Source organism: Pipistrellus kuhlii, unplaced genomic scaffold (assembly GCF_014108245.1).
Source record: "Pipistrellus kuhlii isolate mPipKuh1 unplaced genomic scaffold, mPipKuh1.p scaffold_m20_p_120, whole genome shotgun sequence".
Lineage (NCBI taxonomy): Eukaryota > Metazoa > Chordata > Mammalia > Chiroptera > Vespertilionidae > Pipistrellus > Pipistrellus kuhlii.
The window spans coordinates 355,994-370,138 of NW_023425428.1; the positions used below are offsets into that span (position 1 = coordinate 355,994).

Consider the following 14,145-nt stretch of genomic DNA (forward strand, 5'->3'; position numbering starts at 1 on the left):
CCGCTGTCAACAGACATCGCGGGTCCCTCAGCTGATCCGCGGGGCGGGGCCCGCGGCTGCGATTGGCTGGCGGACCCACCATAGAGCGTGGCGGCTAGAGAGGACGCGGAGGGCTGGCTTCGCATGCGCAGACGGAAGGCTGCGGGCCTGGGCGCCATCTTCGGTGCTGGCCGGGAGGTCTCGCCTTCGCAGATGTCGGCTGCAGCAGCAGCCCGCGCCATGTTAAGTCAGGGCAAAAGAGCCGAGCAGTTCGCCCAGGGAGCACCTACAGGAATTCTCGAAGCCGCTTAGGAAGCACGGAAAGGCGCGCGAGATCCAGCAGTCCGGATGCCCGGGAGGAAGAGTCACGTTAAGGCGGGAGGTACGTTTCTAGGCCAGTATTATCTGCTCTTCCTGTGATATAGGAAAACCCCCCCACAAAAGCACGTTTTCCTTTCACGGGGAAAGGAGCCCCTCGTTTTGTTGTATCTCACCAGGAAACGATTTAATTCCAAGCCAACTCCGCTACCTGGGAGCTGAGTGACTTTGTATATTAAAACTCCTTGTTGTGCCAAAACCGGTGTGGCTCAGTGAATAGAGCGTCGGCCTGCGGACTGAAGGGTCCCAGGTTCGATTCTGGTCAAGGGCATGTATCTTGGTTGCAGGCACTTCCCCAGTAGGTGGTGTGCAGGAGAGGCAGCTGATGGATGTTTCTCATCAGTGTTTCTAACTCTCTATCCCTCTCCCTTCCTCTCTGTAAAAAAATCAATAAAATATATTTTTTAAAAAAAGTACGTTGTTGTTAGTGATGAGCTAAACATAAAAAAGCACCCCTCCCTTCCCAGGTGCCCCTGCGTATGGAATGGCAGAGTTGGTGATTTCTCATTCCCTCCATGGGAAACCCGCCACAGTGCAAAAGCGTGCAACTGAACACCCTCACTCAGGCACTAATCAAAACAGGGGCCTCGCTGAGCTTAGGTAGTGGGCGGGAGGCAGTGAGATAGGAAAGGAAGCCAAGGGCACCGGTGTGTCCCTCGGGCAGAGCACTGGGCACGGCGATGTGGAATCAGGCCTGGTACTGCCCCTAAGTGATCTCGGGCAAGACATTGCCAGTCTGTGTTACAGGATTTGTTTGACATCGTTGGTGTTTCCAACTTTCAGCTCCACAGTCCCACCAGACCCACTTCCTCAGAAGCACAGGGCACACTTTAACACTCTGGGTCTCATCTCTACTTGTTCTTGGCATGGCTAAGCTATGAGTTTCCCACTCTGTCAAGCCTCAGAGGATCCGGGGGGCCCCCACCCCGATGTTTAGTTTGCAAAAATCAGCATTTTCCCCTCTGGGCAGATGTCAGACCCCAACCAGGTGAGCAAAGGACCAGGTGGCTGGTTAACTCACCACAGCTAACAACTGAGCTGAGCTTTTCACTTGATATTTTAGGGGTAGCTCATCGTAATGTTTTGGGAACTGGTGGGAGTTCAGATTAGGTTTGGGAAATCGATCTGGAATGGAAGCCTGAGTGTATTGTTCCTATTGATTACACTCACTCGTATCGACTTCTCAAATGGTATACTCAGTAAACATACGGGCACAGAGGTTTTCTTTTCAAATACAGCACTGAGACAAGTGTCAGCAACAGGTGTGAGCCGGGGTAGCCCCGCCCCCAGGTGCGCTGGGACTGTCAGTGGGAGCAAGGGCAGCGGCTGGCAGAGACTGCCTCGGGGGGAACAGCAGCCTGACCTTGTGTTTCAGCTGTTTACCCCGTTCTCATACGGAGAGCATGGCTAGTCCCAGATCTTAGACACTGCTTGACACGGTCTGCTTAGTATGAACACAGTACACAGTAGGATAAATGTGTGCAACTCGCTCATGTCCCAAACATGGCCTTTCCCTCTGCTCTATGGCAAGTAAGGGGGCAGAGAGAATCCTGATGGTGGAAACCACTTTATTATCACACACAGATCACACAGCACTGACAGAGAAACCATCACCGGAACGTCACCATGCATATTCTGTGCAGCCTCTACAGACACAAGCTGGAGGAAACAGGTTTCCGGCTCAGAGGATGCAGTCTGTTCAACTATTCTTAAAGGTTCATACTTACGCACTATTGTGGTCCTACACTTTACTTCTAAGATCATAATGCAAAACACATTGTCATTGCTTTGCTGTAAGCAGGGCTATTATTATTTTTTTAATGAGAAAAATATCTTTTTTTTTTTTTTTTTTTTTTTTTTTTTTTTTATTTTTTTTTTAAAATATATTTTATTGATTTTGAACAGAGAGGAAGAGAGAGAGATAGAGAGCCAGAAACATCGATGAGAGAGTCATCGATCAGCCGCCCCTTGCACACCCCTCACTGTGCAACCAAGGTACATGCCCTTGACCGGAATCGAACCCGGGTCCCTTCAGTCCCCAAGCCGACGCTCTATCCACTGAGCCAAACCGGTCTCGGCGAGAAAAATATCTTTTATATTTACCTATATATTTGCCATTTCTAGAACTCTCCCTTTCATCCTGAAGATCCAAATTTCCACTTACTGTTATTTTCCTGCTGCCCCAAAATAACTTTAATGTTTCCCGAAGGCAGTTGTACTGGTGATAAATTCTTTTTTCTTTTTTGAAAAATCTTTTTGCGTTCATTTTTGAAAGATGCTTTTAATGGGTAAACTCTAGGTTGCAGGGTTTTTATCCCCTCTCAGTAATTTACAAATGGTTCTCCACTGTCTTTAATCGAAAGTGTGCTGTCATTATTTGTCTTTTTTTCTTCAGTTGTTTTACTGTTGTTCTCACTGGTTTTCATCAAGGGGACATGATGTCTGTTGGCATGATTTTCTTTGTTTCTTCTGTTCTGTGTTCTTTGAGCTTCTTGAATATGTGGAGTTATACTTTTCAGCATATGTGGAAAATTTTCAGCCATTATTCAAATACTCTCTTTGCCTCTTCTCTCTTCCCTTCTGAAACTCCAATTATATGTATTCCATACCACTGTAATGGACCCCCCATTCCCTACCCTCTGTCTTTTTTCTCTGTGTGCATTATTTGGGTAATTTTTATTCTTACTATTCAAGTTCATTATTTTCTTATTCTATGTTTAATCTGTTCTTAATTCCACCCACATATATATGTCTTTTTAAGAAATTCTCACCCTGCAAAACACCATCCAGCTTTTTAAGATATATCTTCCACTTCAAGTTTCATATAATTTGTGTCTTCCTCTGCTTTATAATAGCCATGTCTACTAATTCTAACCACTTCCAACCACAGTATTTTCTATATCTCTACTGATTATTTTTCTACTGGTTACAAGTCATAGTTTCCTACCTCTCTGCATGCCAGACATTGTGGATCCAAAGTAACTTTTAATCTAAGTTAATTACCACCACTACCAAGGCAACAGTCTTCCAGGAATTCCAGCTGAAGCCCATGTGTTAAAAGCTGTTTCCACTCTTGCTGGTCGGAAGTGTTGTCAGCTCTGCACTGAGTTCTAGGAACTGTTCACCCTCCTGCTTTCCAGCCGACTTGATCCGCTCTAACAGGACGATGTATCCATTTCCATAGTCCTCTCCCTGGGAGGCTCCTTTCCCCTCCAGTGCTTTCCTTGCAAATGCTGTCGCCATGGCCTCCCCAAACGCCAATCCTGCAATCTATTTAATGTGGCAGGACTAGGCTTATTCCCTCCCCTGTACTGCAGAAACCGGTTTGGCTTGATGGATAGAGTGTCGCCTGCGGTCTGAAGGGTTCCAGGTTCGATTCCGGTCGGGGGCCTATGCTTTGGTTGTGGGCACATTCCCAGTGAGGGGTGTGCAGGAGGCAGCTGATCGATGTTTCTTTCTCATCCATGTTTCTAACCATCTATCCCTCTCTCTCTTCCTCTCTGTAAAAACTCAGTCAAAAAAAAAGAATCCAAGATGTTAAAATGTTCAATGTCTGTAATATGAATTGTAATGACCTTGTGAAATAACATTTTTGGGGAAAAGATGTTCTTTGGGGGAAAAAAATCTCTTTCTGAATTCTTATTAGTGACATGTGCCTTTACAATAATTTTTCCCCCCAACAGTCACTGTAATGACAGGGTTTCTGTTTTGTGTGTATCCTCAGAAGTATTAAGAGGAGTGATATTCTGCTAGCAGCCTTTCCACACTCACTGCTCTCACGTGGTTTCTATATTACATGATTCCTCTGATGGATCATGAGCTGTGCCTTCCTCTTGAAGGTAGTCTCACATTCATTGCAGCCATAGTATTTATTACCTGTGTGAATTCTCTGATGCCTCATAAGATGTGACTTTCTAGTGAAAGACTTTCCACATTCACCACATTTATAGGGCCTCTCTCCTGTATGAATTCTCTGATGTATAATTAGCTGTGCCTTCTCAAAGAAAGCTTTTGCACAATCACTGCATACGTAAGTTTTCTCTCCTGTATGATTTCTCTGATGTTTAATGAGTTGTACTTTCTGAACAAAGGCTTTCCCACATTCACTGCATGCATAGGGTTTCTCCCCTGTGTGGATTCTTTGATGGCGAAGAAGCTGTGGCTTCCAGGCAAAGGCTTTCCTACATTCACTACATTCAAAGGGCTTTTCCCCAGTATGGGTTCTCTGGTGATGAATGAGACTTGATTTCTCACTGAAAGTTTTCCCACATTCACTGCATTCATAGGGTTTCTCACCTGTATGAGTTCTCTGATGAGATATCAGGCTTGACTTTTGGGTGAAGGCTTTCCCACACTCACTGCATTCAAAAGGTTTCTCTCCAGTGTGAGTTCGCTGATGTGTAAGAAGCTGTGACTTCCCAAAGAAGGTTTTACCACATTCAACACATCCATAGGGTTTCTCTCCTAAATGAAGCTTTTGATGTCTTATTAACTCTGACTTCTTAAAGAAGGCTTCTCCACAGTCGCTACACTGACAGTTCTTCTCTCCTGTGTGAGTTATTTGATGTCTGATAAGCTGTGGTTTTCTGATGAAGGCTTCATCACATTCACTGCATTCATAGGGCTTCTCTCCTGTGTGAATCCTCTGATGCCTGATAAGGACTGAGTTCCTGCTGAATGCTTTTTTACACTCACTACAGGCATAAGGTTTCTTCCCTGTGTGAGTCCTTTGATGAGTAATGAGCTGTGACTTCCAAAAGAAGGCTTTGCCACAGTCGCTACATTTATAGGGTTTCTCTCCTGTATGTGTTCTCTGATGTGTAACGAGCTTTAATTTCTGGGAGAAAGATTTCCCGCAGTCACTACAGCCGTAGGGTTTCTCTATTGTATGGGTTACTTGATGTCTTTTAAGCTGTGACTTCCTGCTGAAGGCCTTTCCACATTCACTGCATCTATATGGCTTCTCTCCTGTATGAGTTCTTTGATGTAAAATGAGCAGTGACTTCCTACTGAAAGCTTTTGGACATTCGCCACATCCATATGGTTTTTCTCCTGAATGAGTCCTTTGATGAATAGTGAGCAGTGACTTTTGTGAGAAGGCTTTCCCACATTCACTGCATCCATAGGGCTTCTCTCCCGTGTGAGTTCTCTCATGTACAATAAGCTGTGACTTCTTGTTAAAAACTTTACCACATTCTATGCATAAATAGACTCCTCTCTGTGTTGTCTGGTTTGTAATGAGCCATGATTCTTGGTTGCAGGCCTTTCTACATTTATTGCAGTCACAGCGTTTTATTCCACCAAATGTTCTGTCAGTTTTGATATAGAATAACAGTTTCTTATTAAGCTCAAGTTTCTTTCTTCCACAGTTATTTTTTTGAATAAGAAAATCAAAAGGATGATTCAAACTTTTTTCACTTGTGCCACATTTATGGAGTCTCATTCCTAAATGAACAAAGTTAATGCTTGAATGAAATATTTTTCCCAAAACATATTGATGGCCTTTTTCCATATTTTTAAGCTTGTCTTGATTATTGTGGTGCCACATTTTGAGATTATTATCTAGCCAGAGTTCTTCTAAAAATGAAAAAATAAACTATACTGTGTAAATGCCCCAATGATTATGTTTATTAATGAAAACTTCTGAAATGGAGTCTATGATCCCAGTCCAAAAAAATTTTTTCCCCCCAAATACATTGTCTACTTATTAGGCATTAAAATTTTTAATTAAAATTAAAACAGACTTTTAAAACTACCTTTATATAAATACAAACTTTTAAATAAAAAAAGATGACATATACTCAAGGAACAGTGATCATGAGATAAAAAAGACAAGCAACTTTTAATCAAATCCTGGAATGGTTAAAAAAAAAATTTGGTTTTGTTAATCCTTACCTGAGGATATTTTTCCCATTTTATTTTTAGAGATAGTAAAAGGGAGAGAATGGGGAGGTGGGAGGGTCAAAAGGGAAAGAGAGAGAGAGAAAGAAATAATGATGTGGTTGCCTCTCACCCCATGACTAGGGTCAGGGATAAGACCTGCAACCCAAGTACACGCCCTTTACCAAGAATGAAACCTGCAACCCTTCCTTGCGAGAAAAGAAAAATAAAAAAAGAAACTCAAATGTAATCAATGTCACTTAAAATGAGAAAAACCTATAAATTCCTAAAGAGGAAGAAAGAAACCTGCCTCTGGTGAAGGAGAGAAGGAAATGGAGATGAGGAGGCTGTAAGAGGGCCAAAATTGACTGGCTACAGATGTGGGTAAGACAGGTGTATTTCATCATCAACTCCACCCAGAGAGGACACATCCTGATCTGACCTCTGACATGGAAATCAGAATCAAGGGAATGTTAAAAGTCCTGCAGAACTATGTCAACAGTTCTAAGTCAACTCTCTAAAGAACTAAGGACTTTAAACAGTTTTATACATAACATTTCAGGAGTAGCAAACTTTCTTAAAAAACCTGAACTGTAACCTTCACCGTGTGCCATACACTGGATTATCTCTCACCTGAGAAGTTGTGATTTAGAATTTCTTCATATATTTTCCAGGGCTCTTGTTGCTCCAGCTTCAAAACTGCATCAGGTTTGGTAATTTCATGACCTGTTAGTTGGAAACACAGAGGACTTGGACACAGTTGCTTGAGCTAAGGGACTCTTAAATGTGAATAATGTTTTACTGCAGAGGCTACAAACAAACAAGTGAATAAAAATATTCTAGTTGGATATAGAAATCAAAAAATCATTGACATCTGGAACTTAAACCCAACATCAGTAAAATGTTAGAGGCCCCACCATTATTGGGCACACACTGCATTACATAAGAATGTTCTTACCCAAGAACACTAGATTGCTGTAGTTCTCCAACATCACATCTCTGTACAAGTTCTTTTGGATAGGATTTAGTAGCTGCCACTCCTCCAATGTGAAATCCACAGCCACATCCTCAAATGATATCTAGGAAAGCATAATTCCTGTTAAAGCCGAAATGATTCTCACACAGAATGCCAGCTTTCTTCCCTATAGGGGTAGGCAGTCTCTCAGTGGGCCCCACTGACCTCTAACTCCTGATATTCATGCATCTGGGTAGGCCTCTCCTCCTGAATATGGGCTGGGCTTTCTGACACACTGCAACTCAACAGAACAGAATGTCACAGAAGAATTATCTTCCATCTTGGAAACCCTCTCTGGCTCTCTTGGGGGTAATGCAGCTGCCATGCTGAGAGGCATTCCTGTGCAGAAGCCCCTGAGGCTGAGGTCTGCTCACACCCACGGAGTTAGCGAGAAAGGAGATCATCCCCCTATGGCACCTGCAGAGGACCACAGCCCTTCTCAACTTCTTGATTACAGAGCCCAGTGGGTCAGCAGCTGGTAGATTCCTAAGCCACAGAAACTGTGAGATAAAATCTTGTATTTTCAGCCAATGAGGTTTGGGGGGTAATGTGTTACTCAGCAATGGTCAACTAATATAATATCCTAATCTTGCATTATACCCTGAGAGAGAGATAAAAATGTTATTAAAATATCTATCATTATGAACTCATTCATGTATCCACTGAATAAGAAACTGAAATACGTTGTCTTTAAGTAAGTGCTATGTTTCTCAAAGAAGGTGCCACCGGTACTTGGGAACAATTCTTAGCTGAGTGCAAATGCCCCACACAGCAGGAGCCCTTCAGCAAGCCTGGTCGCTGAAACATCGATGTGAGACACACTGATTGGTTACCATCCGCACACATCCCAACCAGGGCTGGGGATCACCTTCAACCAACGTACATGCCCTTGAGATCTAGTCCAAGGGCTGATGCTCTAACCACTGAGTAATACAGTCTAAGGCTTGGCTGTTGCTTTAACTGGCTATTCTGATACCTGGCAGCTGGGCTCCCTCAGCTCAGCTGAGCTCCTGACATAATTATATCAAGAAAGGGAAGCCCGGACGGTGTGACTCAGATGCTGAGCATCAACCTATGAACCAGGAGGTCACAGTTGGATTCCCAGTTGGGGCACATGCCTGGTTTGTGGGCTTGATCCCCAGGAGGGGCGTGCAGGAGGAGCCAATCCATGACTCTCTCATCATCATTGGTATTTCTCTCTCCCTCTCTGAATCGATAAACATGTATTTAAAAAAAAAAAAAAGGAGAAAAGTCAGTGTAACTGTACATTAGTTTAAACAACAGAAGAGTGGCTTTGAAAGGCGAAGGGACATGACAGTTTTATATATATACTGTGTGTGTGTGTGTGTGTGTATATATATATATATATATATATATATTGTATATAATATATTTTTATTTATTTTTTACAGAGAGGAAGGGAGAGGGATAGAGAGCTAAAAACATCGATAAGGGAGAATCATCAACCAGCTGCCTCCTGCACACCCCCACACCGGGAATGTGCCTGTAACCAAGGTACATGCCCTTGACCAGAATCGAACCCGGGACCTTTCAGTCTGCAGGCCAACGCTCTATCCACTGAGCCAAACCGGTCTTGGCGACAGTTGGTTTCTTGAGTCAGGAAACTGAGGAAACAGAGCTGAAGGCAGACACCCTGGTGCCCAGCTTTCGGCAACAGAAGCAAAAACGTTCCCAAAGAGCGATGATTGTGGGGCCACCTGAAGGCTTTCTAATGACCATTTCTGCCTGTGGTTCAGGGTCTTTGCTAAACGTAGAAGACGGGCAGCGTGCCCTCCAGGCCCCCTGCTGCCGTCCTCTAAATACCTGTGTTCTGCACCTTTGCTCGCAATGAGGGACTCATACCGGCAACATAAGCAGCTGTCGCTGCGGTTCCTCCACGTGTCATCCTCGGAACGCTTGCTCCTACCCAGTAAGTGCTTTGCCTTTTGTAACAGTTCCCGATGCCCTGTCTGCCCGGCTTCTGGGAACGGCTGAGGGAAGCTTGCAGCTCATTTCTAACCATGAGGGACCTATTTCTCGTACACCTATGTTCCAACTGGAAGACTTTTGTGGGATTCTACACCCACTTGTGCTTCTCTGACATCTGTGTGGTATGCGGGCTACTACCCGTCTTGGAACTGCAATGAGGGCCGTTGGTAAGTGCATTGCAGGACCCTGGGAGACCCTGGCCAGCTCCACAGTCAAGGAATGACCAGATAGAAACTTCTCTGGTGTGAGCCTGGATTTTAACAGCTGGCGTGTTTTGTTTTTTGGGTTTTTTTTTTTTATAAATATATTTTATTGATTTATTACAGAGAGGAAGGGAGAGGAATAGAGAGTTAGAAACATTGACAGAGAAACATCAATCAGCTGTCTCCTGCACACCCTCTCCTGGGATGTGCCCACAACCAAGATACATGCCCTTGACCAAAATCGAACTTGGGACCCTTGAGTTAGAAGGCCAATGTTCTATCCACTGTGCCAAACTGGTTAGGGCAACAGCTGGCGTTTTGATCTCACACCGCTTGCATGCGAGCACACTAGCACGTCCATCCTGCCGGCAGGACTCGTTACCCTGTTTGCTTTGTTTTCTGTCTGTGCAGAACACTGTACTGAAAAAGCCTGTGCTGAGAGACGTCACCAGGGAGCTCACATGTCTAATAAACTCATCTTTCACAGCCGGTCCTCTGGGTTAGTTCTTTGGAACCAGCAAGCAATACACTGAGGCCTTTTTGAACCTCCGTGCTTTGCATCACATCCTTCCCAAGTTTACACTGTTTCTGTGGTTAGGATCTACATGTATGTATACCTGTCCTGTGTTGCTTGTACAGATTCCTCTAAGCCCATCACACCCACAGAAAACACTTCTGGAGAATAAGCACATAACTCACCTGTGACATGATCATTTTCTGCTGCTCTGGCCTCTCTGTCCTGATGCTCTGGAAACGGCCTCTGGCCAGGAGCTGAAAACGGCACCTCCAGTTCCGAGCCTCCCCTTCCTTACCTCACCGAGCCATCTTGTTCCTGAGAGCCATGGCCTGGAGGCGCAGTGGGAATTGCATTTTAAATGGTGTAATTAATCTGGGAAACTGAATCTTGGTTCTCTCTCACTGGGACCTCAGAGAAGTGTTTGCTGCATTCGAACCAGAAGCAGAGGGAATGGGAGCCACCGGCAGGTCTCAGCTGAGCCTGGCACTGCCCTTTGCAGCCCTGGCTCCCACCTGGAGATGCCAGATGGAAGCCACTCGCATGGTTCAACCATACCCACCTGGACCCCCCCCCCCCCCTTCTCCTTCCCCATCACACACACACACACCCCAGAACTCTCTGCAGAAACCTCAGCAAAGCCTGAACATACAATCTTGGCTCTTCTTTCTGTAGCAACATGTCCTTGGGGCACTTAAATTACCTGCACAGGTGCCACAGTGTAAAATGCAATTCATTTCTGGGAAGGTTGGTAAACAGAACTGGCTTTTAGATCAATATGGTGAAGTAGCCTGAGGTGCTGGCTCTCTAGTCTAAATTCAGCCATGGAGCAGAAGAATGCATACATCAGAGGAACCGACAGAGGTGGCAATAGGAAGAGACCACGGGGGAGACAGGCGGAGGTGAAGCTGACAGCACACAGCATGTGTGACCACCTCGAGCAAAAGGCGGCAGGAAGCTGGAGGAAACCTGTAATGATGCTTCTTTCTGGGCTCCCATAGGGCAGATACGGCCCACCTGTCCCCTCAGGAACCAGCAGGAACAGCCCAGGCAGGTTTCTAGGGATCATTGAAGATCAAATACCAGGTGGACAAAAAAACAAATAGCAAGGGCTGCTCAGCTGCCCCTGGGGGTTTACTCGTCTCTGACCTCTCCGTTCAGAGGGCTTCTTTCTAAGGGCCCCTGACCTTGACCCAAGGAGCTGTTTGGAGAGCAGATGGGACTCGGATGTGCAGTGGTTCTACAGGGTCCTTCCCTTCTCTCCAATGGCCTGGCCTCAGCCCTCCGCTACTGCACGTCACCAGAGCTTATACGGAGAGTAGCTAACACCTCTAGGGCAGTGGTCGGCAAGCTACGGCTCGCAGGACCCTTAAGCAGAAGTTTTGACTTCAGGTTAAAGACATTAGTACATTATTAAAATGGTTTTTTTAAAGTGTTTTTCCCTAAAGGTGGTCGGCAAGCTCATTAGTCAACAGAGCGACAAAGCGTGGATCGAGAGCCACAGTTTGCTGACCACTCCAGTCACCAGGTAAATCTAGGATGGACTGTGTGTGTCAAATGATCATGTTTTTTTTCTTCTAGAGAACGTGTTTGTGTGTGTGTGTGTGTGTGTGTGTGTGTGTGTGTGAGAGATGGGTTGTACAAAAAAGGGTGAGCTCTCTCCCGTCTCTACAATCTTTTCAGCAGACTGCTTGCAATGCTCATTGCATTCCGGTATAACTGTTATTCAGTAATAAAACTTTTCTTTCTCTTCTGCTTTTTCTGGAAACGTTTTCTGGGTTGGCAGGTGACGATTTTAATTATTTCTCTAACATGCCAACCAGATAACTGGATGCAACCACTATTTTTAACCCTTTTGAAAGATCACAGACTACATAACATATATCACCTTAGAGGGAGTTATTGGAACACAAACCAAGACTTATACAAGCATGATAAACAAAAATACACATTTTGATGCATAAAAACACTTATGCTGTAACTCTCTTCACTTCCATCCAGCCAGATCGGGATCAGAGAAGGACTGCTGGCATGGGGGGCACGGTGGCACAGGGGTCCATCCTTCCTAAGAATACACCTGGAGGGAAATGTCCAGTAAGCTCAGGGCCTGGAAAACTCGGGTGGGGGGAGGGGCAAGTTCCACCTTTCCCTGCAAACCTGCCACAGGCAGACTGGACACAGTGGGCCGTCCAATGGGCCTCTTTCCAGCAAATGAAGGGTGAGAGGAGACTGGTGCACCTGCTGTGTGTGTGGAGGCACTGTTTTCTCAGGGAAGGGGGAAGGTGCCTCCCATGTTCCTGTGGATAAAATGGGTACAGAGAGGAGTGGACGGAAGTGTCCACTCACCTGCCACAAGAGGGGAGAAGGTGACGCCTGGGTGCTAGCAAACTGCCAGGCTTTGCCTAGTAAAGCTGGACTCTTTTTAAAAAATATATATTTTTTTTTATTGATTTTTTTTTTTTTTACAGAGAAGAAGAGAGGGATAGAGAGTTAGAAACATCGATCAGCTGCCTCCTGCACACTCCCTACATGGGATGTGCCGGCAACCAAGGTACATGACCTTGACGGGAATTGAACCTGGGACCCTTCAGTCTGCAGGCCGATGCTCTATCCACTGAGGCACACCGGTCAGGGCAGAAGCTGGACTCTTCAGTGCAGTGTGAAGGGTATGGGGCTTGAAGGCGGGTCTCTCCTGGACGAATGTCCTGGGAGAGCCGAGGGCAACATGCAAAAGCACCTCTTCCCAAGATGCCCAGGGAGACCCTCCACGCTGCTCGGTATAGGGAGGGCCCCTGCCTCTTCCCCTTCCCCCTACCCCCTTCCGCACACCCTTTTTCACCCCCTGCCGCCTCGGAGCCCCGACAACTGTCTACGGACCTCCCCTCCCCCCCCCCTCCCCCCCAGCCACTCCCAGAGATTTACCCAGAGGCACCGTCAGCCCGTTAATTCGCTGCGGGGACCTCACAACCACGCACCCCAGGCTCAGGTTCCTGACGGCCACGGATTAATGCCCCCGATGGACCCCTCCCCGGTCTCCTCCCATGTCTCCGTCAGGCCGCCCCCAACCGCCCTTACAGACAGGCCCCCTACAGCGCCGCACCCGGGCCCTCCCTCCCCGCAGCCCCGCGGCCCCCACTCGCCCACCTGGACGGGAACAGCCGCGCCGCGGAGCCGTTGTCCGGCCTGCCCAGTGCGGGCCAGGGTCGCCGAGGGACAGGGCGGTCACGGAGGCCGCCCCAGGCCACAACCTCCCAATCCCGTCGCCGCCCCACAAAGCCTCGCCCCGGAGGCCTCAGCATCGACTGACATCGCCCGAAGGCGGAAGTGTCTGCGCAGAACTACATTTCCCGGGATTCTGCTCGATTCAGAACTACACTTCCCAGAGGTCTCTGCGACCTGCTTGCACGATTGACATGTTAGGGGTTTGCAGCCCCTGGGTAGCTGCCAAGGAGCGTGGTACAGAGACGGGGGAGCCGGTGTACTTTTTTTTTTTTTTTTTTTTGGGGGGGGGTGTACATCTATTTATTTCTCTCTTCGCCTACTGTACTTTCCCCTTTATGAGGTTGGTAACTGTATTACTTTTGCACTGATCATCAAACTGTTTTTACAGAGAGGAAGAGAGAGGCACACTGAACTGCAGCTTGCAGCCTGACAGGGCCCCTCTCTGCTATGCCTTGTGGTCTACCTCTATCTTGTTTTGACATCAAGACCTGAGCACGGCCCTGGCCGGTTAGAGCGTGGGCCTGCAGAATGAAGGGTCCCCGGTTCGATTCTGGTCAGGGGCATGTACCTTGGTTGCAGGCACATCCCCAGTATGGAGTGTGCAGGAGGCAGCTGAACGATGTTTCTAACTCTCTATCCCTATCTCTTCCTGTCTGTAAAAAATCAATAAAATATATAACAAACAAGAAAAAAGAAAAAAAGAGAAAGAAAAAAAAAAGACCTGAGCACGCCTGCCGCTCCGGCGATGCCAGCCTCCTCCTGGGGCTGCGTGGGCTGTGCAGAAGCTGGGACGTAAGGGCGCCCTGGGCTGACCGGCCCGGGACGCTCGCGGAGGCCCGTTGCCTGCCTCTCCCGTTAGGTTCCAAATCTCTGTCCCCTTCCCCCCTCCCGGCTTCCGGTCCCGTGTGGTGGACGCTCCGCAGGGGATTCTGGGAGATGTAGTCTTCATCCCTGCCTGTCCGGCG

General features: G+C 46.8%; 1 protein-coding gene and 1 long non-coding RNA gene across 5 annotated transcripts; one reads left to right on the forward strand and one right to left on the reverse strand.

Moving 5' to 3' along the window:
- The first annotated feature begins 43 nt into the window (after nucleotides 1–43).
- Nucleotides 44–7,054, forward strand: LOC123652188. Its single transcript, XR_006741353.1, has 2 exons — nucleotides 44–361; nucleotides 6,912–7,054. It is a non-coding gene; the product is annotated as an uncharacterized LOC123652188 (long non-coding RNA).
- On the reverse strand, nucleotides 3,976–14,045 carry ZNF605 (zinc finger protein 605). Of its 4 annotated transcripts, none has more exons than XM_045580334.1 (6): nucleotides 13,103–13,344; nucleotides 10,144–10,290; nucleotides 7,418–7,487; nucleotides 7,196–7,316; nucleotides 6,871–6,963; nucleotides 3,976–5,934 (listed from the first exon to the last, which is right to left on the reverse strand). In XM_045580334.1, exons 3-6 carry the CDS (start codon nucleotides 7,439–7,441, stop codon nucleotides 4,145–4,147), a joined length of 2,028 nt encoding a protein of 675 aa, XP_045436290.1. In that variant the 5' UTR covers nucleotides 7,442–7,487; nucleotides 10,144–10,290; nucleotides 13,103–13,344; the 3' UTR covers nucleotides 3,976–4,144. The 4 variants fall into 4 exon arrangements, with proteins under 4 accessions (XP_045436290.1, XP_045436291.1, XP_036290229.1 ...); XM_045580335.1 differs by having other exon boundaries at nucleotides 3,976–5,802; nucleotides 13,103–13,342; XM_036434336.2 differs by lacking the exons at nucleotides 7,418–7,487; nucleotides 13,103–13,344 and adding an exon at nucleotides 13,902–14,045.
- Between the last annotated feature and the right edge of the window lie 100 nt (nucleotides 14,046–14,145).